The sequence below is a fragment of the Nelumbo nucifera genome, chromosome 8 (genome assembly GCF_055504915.1).
Source record: "Nelumbo nucifera cultivar China Antique chromosome 8, China Antique-T2T, whole genome shotgun sequence".
Lineage (NCBI taxonomy): Eukaryota > Viridiplantae > Streptophyta > Magnoliopsida > Proteales > Nelumbonaceae > Nelumbo > Nelumbo nucifera.
The window spans coordinates 52,047,527-52,066,559 of record NC_142656.1 but is presented as its reverse complement, the minus strand read 5'-3'; the positions used below and the strand labels follow the sequence as shown (position 1 = coordinate 52,066,559).

General features: G+C 40.7%; 1 protein-coding gene across 3 annotated transcripts in view; it reads left to right on the top strand.

Moving 5' to 3' along the window:
* The first annotated feature begins 355 nt into the window (after positions 1-355).
* Positions 356-19,033, top strand: part of NOF1 (U3 small nucleolar RNA-associated protein) — a 124,183-nt gene continuing 105,505 nt past the window's right edge. For 2 of the 3 annotated variants that reach the window (XR_016079424.1, XM_010264938.3), the window contains exons 1-3: positions 356-493; positions 824-920; positions 15,832-16,028. Coding sequence is in view for 2 of the 3 variants with exons in the window: in XM_010264938.3 (XP_010263240.1) it covers positions 16,001-16,028 (28 nt within the window). In the remaining variant the exon portion in view is untranslated. Of the gene's footprint in view, positions 494-823; positions 921-15,809; positions 16,029-19,033 lie in introns of all 3 variants that reach the window. The other variant, XM_010264939.3, reaches the window with a different exon arrangement.

Sequence of the window (19,033 nt, the reverse complement as noted above, 5' to 3'; positions counted from 1 at the left end):
TGAGAAATGCGATTCTCACATAACCCAATTCTCACATGTCAAAGTTCAAATTCCGAACATGTGAAAGTTGGGATGTTTTTGTAACTTCAGGTTAGGCTCTAACACTCACCCGATAAATCCTACTTCAGTTATTGTTTTTTCCCATGTTCTGAGAACCGGATCGGATCGATTAGTTGAACCATAACCTGGCTCCTGATCGGTCCGGATATATCCCTAAAACCGTGTTTTAAAAACCGTTCGCCCGACCGATTCAGTCGGCGAACCGGTCCCGGTTTTGCATAATCGGCCGTTTTTTAACATTTTCACTTTTAATACAAAAAGACAAAAAAACTTAAAATTGGGCCAAACAGCTTCACTCCTAAAATCCCAATCCCCGCCAAAAATAAACCCTCTTCGATTGATTTCGGATTCTCTTCTTCCTCTTCCAACCTAACCTAAGTCCGGTCACCAGTGACTCCAGCCACCACCACCAGCGCCTAGCCGCCGACGCCAGGTAGTCTCTCCCCTCCTCTTTAGTCTTTCTTCTTCTTCTTCCCGCCGGTGGATTCTGTTCACCGTGCGCGTCCCTCCATCTCCGCCGGCCGGTGTCCTCCTCTTCTTCTTCTTCTTCTTTTCTTTGGCGGCGGCGGCGGTGCTCTGCTCACCGCCCTCTCCTGGTCTTCTTCCACCTTTCCTTCTCCTCCTCCTACCGTCTGAATCTGACTTCTTTTTCTTTAAGTTTGAATCTGATTTCTGCAACATTTAGTCATTTATTTCTAATGTTTATTTATTTTTTTTAATTCTTGTAATTGAAATTAATTAATTACTGATAGTTTTGTTACAGGTTTGGTTTTTGGTTCAGGCTGGAATTTCATCTTTGCTTCAGGCTTTCAGTCCACCAAATTCGGCCAAGATACACACCTAGTTGTTCAGTATTGCAGGTTAGCCTAAGCCCTATTGAACTCTTGAAATAGAAATTTGAACTTTAATAAATTGATTTCATATTTTGAATTTAGGTGATATTGATATTGAAATAGCTGAAAATTTAGGTAATATTGATATTTTGAATTTAGGTGAACTTAGAATAGTGATAGTGATAACATGATACTAAAATAGCTGAAAATTGAAATCAGGTTTAGTTTATCATATTTGCATTATAATTTTTGAAATGATATTCTTGAAATGCCTTTTTGATGATGGTAGTTGTAGAGAACAGTGATGTGGTACCCACTGTCCGTTAGTTTGTGATTATAGTTAGCAGTTATTTCAGTTGGTAGTTTATTAGTTCTTTTGCCATGTAAGCAGTAAGGGTAATTCAACCCTTTCACTTTTTATTTGAGTATTAATATAAATTATAGAGTGGGGCAACAAGTTAGTCAACTCTCTCTCTCTCTCTCTCTCTCTTTTGAAATTTCACATTGTACCTAGGAATGATTATAGTCCTATTCGATTACATGGTATCAGAGCCAACCTAGGAGTTCTCATGCTAGTCTAATTAGGCCATTCCAAATTTGATCCTAAAGCCTCAAAATGCATTTTCCTTAGTTATGCACAAACTCAAAAGGGATATTGTTGCTATGAACATATTTCTGTGAAGAGGTTTGTTTCTATGGATGTCACTTTCTTTGAGGATGTACCTTATTATCCTAGGGTTTCTTCTCAGGGGGAGAGTAGTGAGGTGGGGGTTCATTCATTAGATCTGTCCCAATCACTGAAGAGGAGTGTAGTGGGGAGGGTTGCCAGAGGTGCCGGGATTTGAGAGTTTATCACAGATGGTGGAGGCAGGTTGATTTCGGTCATTAGTAGTCCAGGCCAACCCAATTCTTTTTGTGGATCCAGATCTAGGTACTATAGTTTCGTTATCTTCCATTACAAATGAGATACCTTCAATTGTTGAGCCTTCACCCCCCTTTTGTTGAACCCTCATCTCCATTGGATGACCTTGACCTCCCCATTGCAGTCCGTAAAGTCAAGCACCGTTGCACCTCATCTACAACTCACTGTATTTCCCAGTTCCTGTCTTATGATCATTTGTTTCCATCTTACAAGTCCTTTCTGGCATCCATTGCTGATATTCCCATTCCTAGAACAGTGCAGGACGTATTGTTATTACCTGAGTGGAAGGATGCAATGAAGGTAGAAATGGATGCCCTTCTGAAGAACAATACCTGGGAGCTAGTTGATCAACCTAAAGGGAAGAAGCCGGTTGGATGTAGATGGGTGTTTACTGTAAAGCATAATGTTGATGGTTCCATTGAAAGGTATAAGGGCAGATTAGTTGCAAAGGTGTTTATTTAGACATATGGCATAAACTACTTGGAGACTTAGTTGCAAAGAGGACCATTATCAGAGTTTTATTATCTCTTGCAGCTAGTTACTCATGGCCTTTGTTTCAGATAGATGTTAAAAATGCCTTCTTCAATGGAGACTTGCAAGAAGAAGTTTACATGCAGTTGCCTCCTGGATTTTATAGTGCAGGAACAGGAAAGAAGGTTTGTCGGCTAAATAAAGCCTTATATGGACTAAAACAGTCTCCTAGAGCCTGGTTTGATAGATTCAGACAAGCTCTTGATAAGTTTGGCTATGTGCAATCCTAGTCAGATCACACTCTGTTTATTAAGAAAGTTGACTCTTCCTTAACGCTGCTTGTTGTATATGTGGATGATATTGTAATGGTAGGGAGTGATATCCATGAGATTGAGTCTCTTAAGTAGCTCCTTCGTCAAGAGTTTGAGGTAAAAGACCTGGGAGAGCTACGATATTGCTTGGGTATTGAGGTAGCTCGGTCCAAACATGAGATTTTTGTTTCCCAAAGAAAGTATGTTCTTGATTTGTTGAGATAATATTGTTTCTTGGAGGAGTAAGAAACAAAATGTTGTTGCTCGCTCCAGTGCTGAAGCTGAATATAGGTCCATGGCAAATGGTGTGGCTGAAATACTATGGTTGAAATCACTATTTGAAGAGTTGGGTATTGCTTATGAGAAACCCCTAATGCTGTACTGTGATAATCAGGCTGTTATTAATATAGCCCATAATCCGGTACAATATGACAGAACTAAGCATATTGAAGTGAACCGACACTTTATTAGAGAAAGAGTTGCTTCTGAAGAAGTGTGTCTTCCATATATCACCTCCAACATGCAGCTTGCATATCTTCTCACCAAGGCAGTTTCAAAGACGAAGTTAGAAATAGCAAGTTGGGAATGACGGACATCTATTCCCAACTTGAGGGGGAGTGTAGAGAACAGTGATATGGTCCCCACTGTGTTCGTTAGTTTGCGATTATAATTGGCAGTTATTTCAGTTGGTAGTTTATTAGTTCTTTCATTATTTCTTTTGCCATGTAAGCAGTAAGGGTAATTCAGCCCTTTCACTTTTTATTTGAGTATTAATATAAATTATAGAGTGGGGCGACAAGATAGTCAACTCTCTCTCTCTCTTTTCTGAAATCTCCTCTTAGAGTTCTCCTTCTCTTCTCTTCGTCTTCTCCTTCTTTCTTTCTCAATCTTTTCTTGATTATTTCACATTGTACGTAGGACTGATTGTAGTCCTATTCGACTACAATGGTTATAATTAGGATTGAGTCTTGAACTTTTTTTTTTTAGATCAATAACACTTTCATTAAATCATTAGTAGAAAATTTACAAGAGGAAGACAAACACACTTATCTTCCAAGAGCCACAAAGAGCCTCATGAAAGGAAAAAAGAAGAAAAAGAGAAAAGAAGACACTAAAGTTACAGCTTAGCCCAAAACAATGAATCCCTTTCTGCCCCTTGTTTAGCTAAACCGTCAGCTAGGGAATTAGCCGATCTTTTAACCCAACATGTCTTAACTTCCATCTCTCGCACCAGCCACATGAATTTCCTCCTCTCATTGTTGTACTTCCATAAACCATTTTGATCTTTAGTCAGCCACCCTATCACCACCTTTGAATCCCCTTCAATTATGAGTTTCTTGATGTTCAACTCCTTAACTTTACGGACTCCTTCCATAACTGCAAGGATCTCAGCTCTAAGGGAGTCACTCACTCCAATTGGGCCTGAGAACATGGCAGAGATGACCCCATTTTTGTCCCTAAAAACACCTCCAATCCCCGATTGTCTCGGATTTCCCCTACTACATCCATCAAAGTTTAATTTCAAGAATCCACTAGGTGGGGGAGTCTAAGCCACATTCATTACTGACTTGGTCTGTGTGCAATTTGCAATTTCACCCCACTTCCTCAACATGTCATCCACAGTGTAATCTGTGAATAGTTCCAAAGATTTCAGCCACTGTACCGCCCTAATATGCATGATAGCCCTCAGATCTGCTGCTCCTCTCTGGGTTTCTGAGAATATCCTGGAGTTTCTTTCTTCCCACAGTGTCCAACATACTGCAGCCCTTAGTCATCTGCACATTATCCTTCCCCTTTTTATCCGCTACCTGAAAAAGGTAGGGGAGAAAAGGCCCTGCAAGTCTGATGGGGGATTCCAGCTGCATCCAAATAAGGAGGAAGCCCAGTCCCAAATTGACCTCGCAAAGTGGCACGACACCAATAGGTGAAAACCAGTCTTCCCATCCGCTTTACATAGAACACATCACTGAGGTGACAAGCAAGTAATGGATCTCTTCTTTTGGAGTAGATCACCAGTGTTGATTCTTTCCAGATAGGCTTCCCAACAAAAACTACCAACCCTAGGAGGCATTGCTCTGCACCAAACCTCACCAACAGGGAAAGGGGGGAAGGTAGGATTGGTGGACTGATTTAAGACTTTGAAGAACGAAGCACAAGAGAAGATGCCATTGAGGGTAGGTGTCCAAATTCTAGAATCCACCCTAGTGGGGTCTAAGACAACATTATCAAGAAGTGCAATAAGGCTCGAAATACTGTCGAGGTCTGAGTCCCTTAAATCCCTTCTTAGACCCAAGTTCCACCCAATCCCAGAAGTGGAAGAGGACGGGGTGGTGAAAGACAAGATCGACTCATTTTTCAAATCAGAAAGAGCATACAAAGAAGGAAACTGATCCTTTAAAGGGGCGCTCCCCACCCAGGTTTGTTCCCAAAATTTTATGGAGTTACCGGAATTCAAGTCATACTTGATATTAGGGGAGAAAACTGGTAGCAGGTCATGAATGACTTTTCAAGGAGAATTGTGTGTGGTCCTAGCTCTGATTCCAGCGTCCCATCCATTGTGCTCCAGCCCATGTATACTTGCCACTATTCTAGCCCATAGCTTCTCCTTCTCCATAGGGAACCTCCACAACCACTTCCCCAACAGAGTCATATTCCTTCTCCTAATACTCCCAAGCCCCACGCCACTACAAGACTTACTCCTACATACTATCTCCCAACTAACTCTGTGATCCCTCTTCTCCTCTTCTGGCTCCCACAGGAAATCTCTCATTAGCTTCTCTAATCTATTAGCAACCTTCATTGGGATTTTAAACACCGACAGGAAAAAGATGGGTAAGTTAGCAAGCGTGGTCTTAATTAGTGTAATTCTCCCACCGAGAGAGAGGTAGTTCTTTTTCCAGGATACCAGTCTTTTTTCAAACCATTCCACCACCGGGTTCCAAAAGCTCTCTCTCATGGGATTATCACCTAATGGCAACCCTAAGTAGTTCAAAGCCCACCCCGAAACTTCACACCCCAACACTTCAACACTCTCCCTGATCTCTCCCTCCTCCAAGTTTTACCCCCATTACACAGTTTTTCCCAAGGTTAACCTTCAAGTTAGACATTTGCTCAAATAGTTGTATCACCAACTTCAAGTTCCTGATAAAACTCACATTACCGCCTCCACAAAATAGAATCGTGTCATTAACAAACTGTAAGTGAGTGAGGGGGGTTTCCACCCTCCCAACTCTCCAGCCTCTAATGAGCCCCCTAGAATCTGCTCTATGAATCAGTTTACCCAAAACCTCCGCAATTAGAATGAACAAGAAAGGAGACAGGGGGTCTCCTTGTCTTATACCTCTACTGGCTGGAAAGAAATCTACCACTCTTCCATTCACTAGCACTGAATAATGACAACTCCTGACACAACCCATGATCCACTTGCACCATCTAGCCCCAAACTCAAATTTAGTCAAAACTTTCCTCAAGAAATCCCAGTCCACCAAGTCATAAGCCTTTTCCAAGTCCAACTTACAGACCACTCCCTTCTTCTTATCCCTGTTAAAGTTCTCCACACTCTCATTAGCAATTAAAATCTGATCAGTAATTTGTCTTCCACTCACAAAGGCTCCTTGATAGTGTGCAATGATATCGGGCAGTACCTTCTTCAGCCTCAAAGACAACACTTTTGCAATGATCTTATACAAGTTATTAATCAAGCTAATTGGCCTAAAATCCTTCGGGTGGGATGCATCTTTCTTTTTTGGAATTAAGGCTATAAATGTAGAGTTCACACCCGGATTGACAATTCCTCTCCTGAAAAACTCCTCAAACACCCGCAAGAGATCATCTTTCAAGATATCCCAACAGTCTTGATAAAAAGCCATTGTGAACCCATCTGGCCCTAGAGCTTTTGTTCTATCCATAGAAAACACAACCTTCTTGATCTCTTCTAGAGTAAAGCTACTTTCCAACCTTCTTCTGTTCTCCACCCCTACATTTGGCCAGTCCAAACCTTCTACCCACACCCTTCTACTCACAGGCCTTCTTAGAATAGATTTGAAGTGCTCCACATAGGCCTTGGCAATCTCCTCTTGTTGTACTAACTCGACTCCATCTACTACCAATTTGGAGATAAAGTTCTTCCTTCTCCTGCCATCTGCTAGAGAATGGAAATACCTAGTGTTTCTGTCTCTCTCTTGCAACCACTTACATCGAGATTTTTGCCTCCAACTTATTTCCTCCTTTTGCAGACAATCCTTTAGCTGTCTTCTCAAATCTCTCCTGAGATCATTGTCTTCCTCTCCAAATTTTCCCCTTTCTTCTTTAGAGTCAAGGCTTTCAATCTTATCCATCAGATCTCCCTTTCTTTCTTCTATCCTCCCAAACTCCATCAAGTTCCACTCCTTGATTCTTGCTTTCAAGAATTGTAGTTTCTTATGGAATCTCATCCCTTCCCATTCCACCAGTGGGTTACAGTCATGCCACCACTCCCTCACTTTGTTAGTAAACCCTGGATGAAATAACCACATATTTTCAAATCTAAAGGGGGTAGGACCTCCACACCTTCTTTCCTCCTTACATAATACTATGGGCCAGTGATCTGAGGTCACCCTTGGGAGAGCTCTAGAAGCCAAGGTTTCCCAATGTTCTTCCGAATCCAAAGAGAACAAGAATCTATCAAGTTTAGAGTAAATTGGTCTAGATTGGAGATTCGACCATGTAAATGTCTTATGGGCTAGGGGAATCTCTTTAAGCTCAAAGGCTTCCACAAAACTGTTAAACTTCCTCATGCTTTTTGTCACCCTCTAGTTAACCTTATTGGACTCCTCCGAGAATTTGATCACATTGAAATCCCCACCCATGCACCAAGGCCCATCCCACAACCCTCTAACATCAGCCAATTCCTCCCACAACTCCTCTCTCTCTCTATAGTCATTCGGTCCGTAAACATTTGTGAGCACCCATGTATAGTCATCCTCTTGCTGCTTAAACTTCATAGAAACTGAGTACTTTCCGATCAACTCCTCCAGACCTTCCATCACATCCCTCTTTCACATTGTTACAATCCCCCTGGAAGCACCCCACGAGGGAGCAGTCACCTAGCTAATTCCCTTGGCTTTCCATACACTCCTTGCCCATTTATCATTAAACTCCATTCTCTTAGACTCTTGTAGCATCACAATGTTTGGGTCACACCGTCTTATTACCTCTTTTATTGTCGCCCTCTTCCTTGCACTCCCAATTCCCCTCACATTCCAACTAAGAATCTTCATTCCGCTTCTTTTTAAACCCCTTGCCACCTACCACTACTTTCCCCTTTCCTTCTGTCTCCATTTACCCCGAGTCTCTTGTCTCCTTCTATATCTCTCTTCAATCTCTCTACTTCACTCAATCTCCTTTTCTTTGTTCTGATCTTCTTCTTCCTCTTCTGTAAGTTTTCTTTCAGCACATTCAAATCTTCCAACTTGCAACCCAGCTTCCCTACAAATTCTGCTATCATGTCTTCTCTCACCAAGTCCACCACCCCTACCCTTCCTACAGAATCCCCTCCATCTCTATCCACCTGCCCTATCTTCCTCTCCTCTAGTCCCACCTCTATTCATTCCTCTCCATCCACCCTCCCTTTCCTATTACCTCCCTCCATCCCTACTCTCTCCCCGTAGTCCTCTCCATCTCTACCCTCATTCCTTTCCCTCCTCTCTGCTAACCCCTCCCCTCTTCCTACCTCCCCTTCCCTTCTCCAGATAAACTCTCCTTCTACTTCCTTAAGCACTCTTTCAATAATTTCCCACACTTTTTCACTCCTATACCTTCCTTCCGACACCTTCCCACCTTCCTTCCTTCCCGTCTCCCCCTGCTCGGAGAGCCCGTCTGCTGGCTCGACTACATATTCATGGGCTACAGGACATGGAACAGGAACGAAATCTGGAACCAAAGACACTGGAGACACATTAGTAGCACAAACTGAAATCACTTGGTTACCTGGGACTGATGGACAAGCTAGAAAAGGACTGCTCATTGCCTCCCTCTCTTGTTCCAGACGTTGGTAAACATTTATCTCCCTGAGTTGGTTGGGAAGTACTTCTGTCCTTTGGTCACCTTGGTGATCTTTCCACTCTACCCTTGGTTCACCCCTTGATGGTGTGTTCCTGCCCTGCTTCCGGTTCTCCCGGTCTGCCCCTTCTGATATTCCTTGCACACTCTGTGGTCTTGGGAGTGAGTTGAACCGCTTACAATCGTCACCCTGAAATAAACTTGCAATATTCCACCCATCCATGTCACCTCCTGCGCAACTACCTTCGTCGTTTACACTGCCCACGCTAGTACCATCAACAGAACAGTCCTCTGAATCTTCATCAGCTTCACTGCACTGCGCCCAACCTTCATCCTTCTCTTCCTTCTCTTCAGTTCTTCCCCTAACGTAACTTGGCTTCGGCTTCTCTGAGGGGCGTCGCAGGGAGTTGAGCTCCTTCAGCCTTCGTTGGGAAACCCACTGCAGATCGAGCTTCTTCTCCACTTTCCGGCGCTGCGCGCGTTCCCCCCTGTCTCGCGACTAGGGACGATGATAGACCATTAACATCGTCTATCTTAGTCGTGTCCCCAGTCACGTGATTTATTAAAGGATCACACACCTTTTTAAAACAGTGGATCGGGCCCGCTGACCCAAATGGGCCTTTAATCGCACCCAAAACATTTCGAATGGGCTTTGGCTTTGGCCCATTCTTAAGCCACCGCGACCTCACGTGACTTTTAAAAGGGTCACACACGTCCGACCCCAGGGTCGGTTTGGTTTTAACCGGTCTAGGTCCAGTTCTTCCTTGGACCGGCTCCTTTTCCTTGTTCAAACAGGTCAGATTGGCGCCGGTTACAACCTGTGCAAAAGACCTGCCACCCTCCAGACTGTTCACTGCTCCCACACGCATAAAACTCACCCCCTGAATGCTACCCTTTTGTTTCTCCATTTTAGTGAAAGTTCTTTTCTTGTTTGAATCAACCAATCCCTTCTTGCCACGCAGTTCTTCTTCAACCTTCTCTTCTCCCTCCCTACGAGCCTCTTTCCAGAGCACCGATTCAATGGATGAAGCCAGCCACACTGAGTAACAAAGCCCTTCAACTAGCACCTCTGTCTTCCGAGGAATCTCCTCAGGTTTTACACCATTCAATAAAATGGAAGCTGAACAAAGGTCTCCCCAAAAGGCACCTCCTAAAGATCCTCCACACATCAAAGCAATGGCTTCAGCAACTTCCTGCTTCCACAAGTTAAAGGGAAGGCCTAAGAGACGCACCAGCACTCCATCTTCAACAAAGAAATCTTTGGAGTTTGATCCCGGACACCATCTTGATACTGTGATATTTCCAAGATCAGCTTGGATATTTAATGCCTCAACTTCTACTCTATTCTCAAGCAGATCCAGCACAGCCTTGTCCTTCTCAAAGGGTGTTAAAATAAACGTACTCTTCAGCTTTAAACTTGCTGTTAACAGATCTGCAACTTTCCTCCAGTTTAGTATATGAGCTGAAGCTTTAACTATCAGCTTACTTTCCCAATCTCCTCTCTGTATGTTTACTCCCATTCTGTATTTGCCTGCCCCAGCTCACCAGACTAGTGGAAGTGTATCTTCCTTTTTACTGTTACTTCTCTTTTAGCACCCAAGCGTTGCAGCAGTTCACATAAGACCCCATGAACTGCCTTCCAGCCCTGACTCTTCCTTCTGGTAGGCAGACCATCTGCTTTCTTCCCTTGCCAAAAAATTCTGTCAAAGAAATAAAATAACCTTTAAGGTTTCTCTTACATTCTACAACAAGCCTTCTTCCAGTTTCTGAGAGAAACTCTTTCCAACAATTTTGTTTGCCTTTGTTACTTGCACCTTCTACAAACTCCTTGAACCCTTCAATTACCCCCAAACCTTCTAACAGCACCATCCCTCTCTTTGCTTCCCTGATTTTTAAGCTCAGCTGACCATTTAATCTCAGCTCCTCAAATAGCAGCTCCTTAGTTTCAATCTTCAAAGCTTTTCTCCAACGGCCTACCTCCACAAACTCTCCCATCTTCAAAGTTTCAATCTTCGATTGAGTCTTGAACTTTATTGGATTGTTGATGTATTTGTTTTCATTGTGGGAACTCTGACCCTTGAACCTCTCTGCCTTTACCAGGTTGATGCCCGGTCTGGTTCTCTGAACATTGGTTTTTTCTTCTTCCCCTTCGATTATTCCTTATCACCTACAACAGTCCAAAAGTTCTCTGGCGCCAATCAAGTTTCAGGTGAGAATCTTCGGTTTTTCTCACTTTGTGCCAGCTATCTCACGATCCAACTTCAGAAGTCGTGCCAGCTATCTCACTGGTTTTCTTCTTCTTCTTCTTCCTTACAGAGACGACTCTCCCGATCCAAGTTTTTTCTGAAGATCTCCGATCTCCCACTTGTTACAGGTATGACCTTTAACCTTTAATCCCACCTATGTTTCAGTGTTTTTTGTGTTTTCAATGTTCATCCAGCCTTTGTTTCATGATTAGAGAGAAGGTTTCCATCGATCCATTCATGGATTAGAGAGAATGTTGATTGTTTTCAATGTTCAACCAGCCTCTGTTTCATGTTTAACATTTAACCACCCTCTTGTTTCATTGAAGCTTGTTTTTATGCTTCTAAAAGTTGATGACAACCAGCTCTCAAAAGAGATTCAAAACCACCATATAAAAGAGATTCAGGAGTCAATATTAGTGTTTTCATCTACTTCCATAGGTTAGTCATTTTACTTCCATATGAAACTGAAAGCCCCAGAAAAGCTCAATGTTATTCTTCCTTCATCATCCCTTACCACCCCTCCCACACCAAAATCACCAGGATTACCTAAATTACAACCATATTTCAAGACTGGAATCTATTTTGTTGGTTGGAAAACATGATGAAATTTCGTTTGATCATCCTAATTCCAGAAATTTGGAGGTTGATTGTTTCCGTTTAGGGAGCATTCTTCCCAATCTGCTTCATGTCTTTTGACCCTTTTTATGAGGCATTCTCGGTTCATTTCCTGTGCCACTTAACTTATTTTTCCTTTCTGGAAACTTTAGCAACAAAATGTTGTTGAAATTTAATATTATATGGGAATTGGTGTGCAGTTCAGCCATTGCAGGTGGAGGTCGGAGAGTTTTAAGGATGGCCGACTGGGGTTATCAATAGTCGTGATGAGTTGTGCAAAAGAATTGCTACAGAGATTCCAGAGTCACTAATACTTTATCCGTTAGTTAGCATATCGGGGTGCATCATAGATTGTAAAATATAGCATGCTTTTAAATTGCATATTATTATTAATTCATTATTAATGAATTTAGATACCATTATACCAACAAAGGGCCAACATTAACCATCTCCCCATAAACCATATAATCATCAATCCAATAAATATAAATAGAAACCCTCATAAGCATTAACCAAATAAAACTAATCTTTCTCTGGTTTTCTCACCTCTTCATCAAAGCCTCTTAAAACTTTCTTTTTCCGGATAAACACATGCACCTCACTTTTCAAACCATTTAAAATGCCAGCAAACTCCAAAGCTATGTACCCACCCCCAATTATTGCAATCTTCTCAGGTTTTGGGGGTAAATCAAGGGCCACATTAGTATGTGTCTTGCTGAGTATTGTTTCCCATCCACATCTACAGTGTGTGGGTCTACAACCTGTGGATGAAAGCATTAAGAGTAAATCAAGGGCCACATTAGTATGTGTCTTGCTGAGTATTGTTTCCCATCCACATCTACAGTGTGTGGGTCTACAACCTGTGGATGAAAGCATTAAGATCCACTCAATGAATAGGATCATCATGACTATGTTACTAAAATTACTTGACTCAGTAGTAAACTATCTTTAAAACTTATCTTTGTCTCAGAATGTTACTAATATTACTTGACTCAGAAGTACACATCTGCATTAGAAAAGAAAAATAGATACTTGTTTCATTTTTTCTGAAAAAAGGATTGAGTTGCCATACTTACAATAAGATAAAATACACCACAAAGAAAGTATATAGTTCAGGCCTGGGCACAATTTAAGAAGAACTAAGCTTCAATTGTTGCTGATTAATTTAGGCAATCCAGAATCAATTGGTTTAGGACATTTATCTACAAATAGCCATGGAACTATTGTTGTGAGTTATTTAAGGTCCATAGGAGAAGGGAACTCCTTCAGAGTTGTACTGCTTTTCCCTGTTACAAGGATTCAAGAATCAAGATCACTCACCTTGTATTAGAGCAACTTATAGATTGTAGTCTGAATGTGTGATAATTAGTTGAAGTGAGATAACATCAAAGTTCCATGGCCCTTGAGACATCAACTGAGAGAAGTAAAAGCACCAGCCTTGAGCCTCAAAAGCTCCTTCAAGTGAGTACTGTACAAGTGTGCATAATTGTTGAGGCAACACATTGGCAATAAGACACCCATGGAGGGTCGCGTTGATTAAACACCTAGCTATTTTATACATGGCTCTTGAAATATATTTATGTTATTTATTTTTGAGATTATAACAATTTTTTTGAAAGGTAAAGAGAAAATTCATTAAAATAAAAAAGAAATACATAGGAAGGTGATAAGAAATCACCCGAGAGAAGCAAACTGACTTAGACCCTCCTTACACCAGCTAATAACAGACAAGGACACCAGACAACATAACAGGCTAACTCCTCCGGCAAATGAAACCTAGACCAAGAACATAATGACAAACTGAAAACGAGAGAAAAGGTACAAGCAGAAGAGAAAATCTAATCTAGTTCATCCAGGTTATCACCATCCTCATCCCATTTCCCTCTTCCAGTTAACCCTTTTCTTGAGCTCTCTTCCTTCTTGCTCTTGAACTCTTCAAAAGCTTTTTAGGCAAAATCCTCACCTCCCCAAAAAACAAACCCAAACTTTTATCAAATTCTACATCCTTTCTAGCTGCTATCTTGAACGAGGCAGATTCAGATTTTTCTACCTCCTTTTCGATACTATTATCAAGTTCTCTACCAACCACATTGGAGCTTTTTCAGGGCCGCCAACAAGGTGACCATTCTCCAGCTGCTTGCCCGGGTTGGAGGTATCTTGAGACTTTGAAAAGGAGGGGGGTATTAATTATTAATTGTTTGGGGGTATTAAATGTTTTGGTACTCTGTGACTTTGAAAATCAATTTCAATAAAATCCAATTAATCTTGTAATACCATGTAGTTAATATTAACATCAAAGTGAATATGTTGAAGATCAAGATATCTATCTATCTATCTATCTATCTAGATAGATAGATAGATAGATAGATAGATAGGGATAGATAGATAGATAGATAGATAGGGAGGGGATTGAATATTGGTCTAGCTTTCGCTCTCTCTCTCTCTCTTGTGTCTCCACATCTCTTCCCTTTCTTTAATGAGAGAGAGAGAGGGAGGGGATTGAATAATGGTCTAGCTCTTGCGCTCTCGCTCTCTCTCTCTCTCTTGTGTCTCCATCTATTCCCTTTCTTTAATGAGAGAGAGAGAGAGATTAACAATGTTTATTTAATCTACCATAAATATTTTTTGATCAATATTGCATTAGATATAGATGGCATCTTCTCAGAAGGATAAGCAAGTGGCTACAACTGAGAGTAGGGAGGCCAAGCACATAGAGATGGCAAGATGGACAACTAGAGATGAAAAGGTCTTTATTGAGTTGATGGCAGCACAAGCTAAGAAGGGAACTAGAACTACAACCACATTTAGCAAGGTTGGTTGGGCAGAGATCAGGAAGGAGTTTATGAATAGGACCGGAAATGATTACACAAACCTCCCATTCAAAAACAAGTTCAACAAGTTGAGGGTAGTATACAGGGATTTCAAAGTGTTGCTGTCCCAAACTGGATTTGGTTATGATTACAGAACCAGGACTATTATGGTAAAAGATGAGGTGTGGGAAGCTTACATCAGGGTAAGTTTAATTGTATATGTAGTGGACAAGTGCAAAGAGAAGCCTATAAAGATCATCATGTCTGGTCTAGCTGGGTATGCGAAGTCAATGTCCTGAAGCTCTACGTAACCGGTAATCTTCTCGGGAAGGTGACTTTCCAAGTCTTTGGTTTAGGGCTCGGAAGAGAGAAGAACTCAAAATTAGGGTTGTAATCAGATCGGATGCAACAAAATCCGCATCCAATCCGATTATTGGTAGCCTACATCTGAATCTGATCCAAAATCCGATTGGATTTAAAGATTCGGATTCGGATTCGAATTTGAATTATAATGTACTCAGATTTAATCCGATTCACTTTAAATTTACAAAATAGCAGAAAAATTTTAAAAATATTTTTCAACTTTTATATATAATAAATTAATATAAATATAACACACTAAATTTATTATATATATCATATAATATAATATATACAATATATTTTTGCAATTTTAAATATAATTATATAAAACTTATTTGTTAAAATTAATAAATAATATAATATAATCAGATTTAGATTTTAATAGGATCGGATGGGGTCAAATCCGAATCTGAGATGATCGGATTGGATGTCGGATCAGGTTCAGATTTCCCGGTATCATTGGCAGACCTACTTGAAATGGGAGGGGTTTTTTGTCTTTTTGTGGGTGATTCAACTGGGTTTTTTTCAACTTAATTGCTGAATACCCGTTAACGTTATCAACAACTCAAAATTTCAATGTGTCCAATTTTTATTGGCAGGTTAACGCTTCCTGTGAACCCAACCTCATCAGGACGGTATGGTCGGATATGCTTGATTAATAATCTGTGTTTGGAAGTGGGTGTTAGGGTCTATGTAGTGTATAGTTTTGTTCGTACAACTCACCCCGCTATTGTCATTAGGGGCTTGCAACGGCCTCGCCATTCTCTCGTTGTTGTTCTCTCGAGTTTGGCGACTGTGACTAGCGAGAAATTGTAGGAATGTGACATGTTCTTCTTCCTTTTCTTCTTCTATCTCTTTTTCCTGTTGGCAAATATCAGTTTGCCATGGATTAAAAACAAGTTATTTTTTCTATAATCTTTGATAACTTGACAACCTCTCTAATCCCACTTTAGCACCAATTCAGCTACTATCGACGAACAGTGAGAATAAACTTCATTTTTGTAATAAAATTTTGATTTATAATAAGATTTTTGTCTTATTATTGTTGAACAAGTGCTGCTATGTCCTACTATCATTCTCCATATTATATCATATGCCATGAGCTATTGTTTTGGTTTTGGCTGATTATCTGATGCTAGTTATGTATATGGGGAAGAGTAGCAACGGGACCAGCTGCTGTGACACAGGGAGAAGTTATTCTAGAAGGGGTCATTCTGAAAATCTGAAGCTCAGAATCGATGCCAAATAAGGGTTAATTTGCCACAACATAGAAAAAGGTTCGTCCAGCCAATTGCAGCTTTAGTACGCATCCCTAAAGTAGTGAAAACCAATGGGAAAACGATACGGCAGAAAAAGAGGTAGTCACAATTCACTTGCTCTTGTGAAAACTGTCTTGAGACTTTAGTTCCATTTTTATCTGTTTTTTGTTATTCATAAGTTATTTGATTCAATTGTTGCCTTGGATTTATATTTCTGCACAAACTTGGGATGAATCTTTTTCTTGGTATAAGTAGACTAGGCAATGCTGCTTAGAGAATGAACTCCTTGTATATTGTTTTTTATTTGATAAGCAACAATAAAAGAGTGCAGAAATAGCGTGAGAATAGGTATGTTATGAAGAAGAAAGTAGGAGAAGAGGAGAAGAAGGGAAAAGAAAAAGGTTTTTCAGTTGGGAGAAAATGAACTGAGCTCCCATGTGTTTTATTTCATAATCATAAGCTGAAATTACAAGATTATCCTTATTTATGTGACATAAGAGAAAGAACAAAACAACCTAATAGGAATTAACAAAGAACAGTTATACCCTTGCCGACTAGACTTAATCTCTACCTTCAAGCTGGAGGCTGGAGCATATATATCATAGAACTCCAGCTTGTTATAAATAAAGACTGTTCTAGTTTGGCTCAAGTTCCTACTAAAGAGATGCTAATTGGTCTTCTAATTTGACATTTGGTGTAACTATTTTGCCATTTGTCGCCTTCTATATGTTTCATCCTCTCATGGAAAACTGGATTGGAGACAATGTGTATTGTAGCTTGATTGTCATAAAATAGCTTTATAGGTTTAGCTATAGGAATACCAATCTCCTGAAGGAGATGTTTCAGTCATATCAACTCATAGGTAGTGTGTGGCATTTTTTTTGATAGTTAACAGATATCATTTCATTAATATGAACAAAAATGTACAGAGATGAACAAGTGGGGTATGAGTACCCGTAAAAATATTTATAAAAAAAAGGACTACCCCTAAAAGATAAAAACAGTTAATATAATTGAGCCCAAAATAATTTTCCCTAACAACCCCCTGCTTAGCTAATGAATCAGCTATCCCACATTAGCATCCCTAGGAACCCCATGAGAACAAACTGTCATTCCCCTTAATAGCCACTTGATCTTCTTCACCACTTCACCACTTCAGTCATCACCACTTGAGAGTTCCCTTGAACCACCAATCTTCTAAGATTTAGTCTTTCTATCAATTGTGCCCCGCATAGATCAGCGGATAGTTCAACTCTAGTGGAGTCTCCTTGACTACTAGGACCCGAGATAGAGCTGAAATTATTCCATCTTTATCCCTGAAAACCCTTCATATACTTGAGGGGCCTGGGTTACTGAGACAGCTCCCATCAAAATTGAGTTTTATGAAGCTTTCTGGAGAGGTTCCCAACACTTAACTGTTCTAGATTTTCTTATAGATGAAGAAGCTACTTCCCACCAATACCTTCTTATGTCTTATGACTCTTATCAAAGGAAAAAGGTGAGAACAAATCCAAGGACTTGACCTAATGAATCACCCTTTAAAGAATACATTCTAGGATTGTTTCCATTGATCTCTTCTCTTCCTTGAAAAGTCTTGCATTTCTTTCTTCCCAGACTATCCATAACATGGAAGCCTTAGTGCATCTCCACAAAAGTTCTTCCTCTTTTCCTTGGCCAATTAAAGGTTCCACCTGCAAACAAACTCATCAAGCTTGTAGGTAGAGTCCACCTGCCTATAAGTTTGAAACTATAACATTGAGAGTAGCACATTGGGCAAAAAGTTTGAAGCTGTTTTTGGATTTCAAGACTGAAGATTTCTTCAGAGCTTGGGGTATCATTGCTGCATCCTCAACTACAAGACCAAGACCTTTTGATGTTTGGTGTCCCCGAATAAATGGTTGGAAGAAACTGAATTTTGATGGGAGCTGTCTGGGTAACCCTGGACCCTCAGGTATTGGGGGAGTCATTAGGGATGAAGAGGGGAACATAATTGCTTTATATTCTGGCCCTGTGGAGCAGGGTGATGTGGTAAGATCAGAGTTTTTGGCTGCATTTTTTGGGGTTGAGAAGGCAAAAGAACTGGGTATTAGTAGGCTGATTATTGAGGGAGATTCTGTAACTGTGGTTAAGTGGCTGGTAAAAGGGGAAGGGGTGGCATGGCATGTGAGGAATGAATTCAGAAAACTCAAATGGTTGTCACAGAACATGTTAATCTGAGTGAAATGGGTGAGGACTGCTAATAGTTTGGCAGATAGCTTAGCCAAGCAAGGGGTACATAGAACACATGTTTTGGGCTCAAATATAGTACTGATTTGGGACAGCTTTCATAGCTGGTTCTTTTCACAGCTTCTTGTTGTAATCTTGTTTCTCTCATGATTAATGAAATCTTTTCTGTGTTGCTGATTAAAAAAAAGGTAGAGTCCACCTGCACCCGAAAAGATCAAAGACCACTCCCAAATAGAGGTAACAAAATAGTAGGAATAAAGATGTGATAGGCTGTCTCACCATTTGCTTTGCAAAGCGTGCACCAATTCGGGGATGAACAAACATTTTTCCTTCTCTTCTATAGAAAATTCAGAGTGTTGATTTTTCCACGAAAGACCTCCCAACAGAAAGCTTCTATTTCTGATCAAAAAAAAAAAAAAAAACAGAAAGCCTCTATTATTAAGGGAATTGGTTTGCACCAAACCTCACTGGAAAGGAAGATCCAAAGGGAGCACAAGCAACCAGGGACTGAAGGAAGGAGGCACAAGAGAAAGAGCCTTTGGGGTCAGGAATCCAGATTCTTTCATTAGAAGCCTCTCTTAACCCATTTCTAAGACCCAAGTTCCATGGCACCCCTTTAGAACAAAGGTAAAAGATGTAGGGTCATTTTTAAACAAATGTAAGGAGTAAATAGAGGGGGAAGCATCTTTAAGAGTAGAGTCACCCACTCAAAGGTCCTTCCAAAAGAGAATTTTAGACACTGAATAGCAATCATACCTGACTCACTCAATGAAGATAGGCAAAACAGCATGGATAGCTTTTGAAGCAGAGGCCAAGGCATCCCAGCAAGTCAATGTGAATGGCTAAGATTTAAGGCAGATGGTCCATGTCAGGGGTTT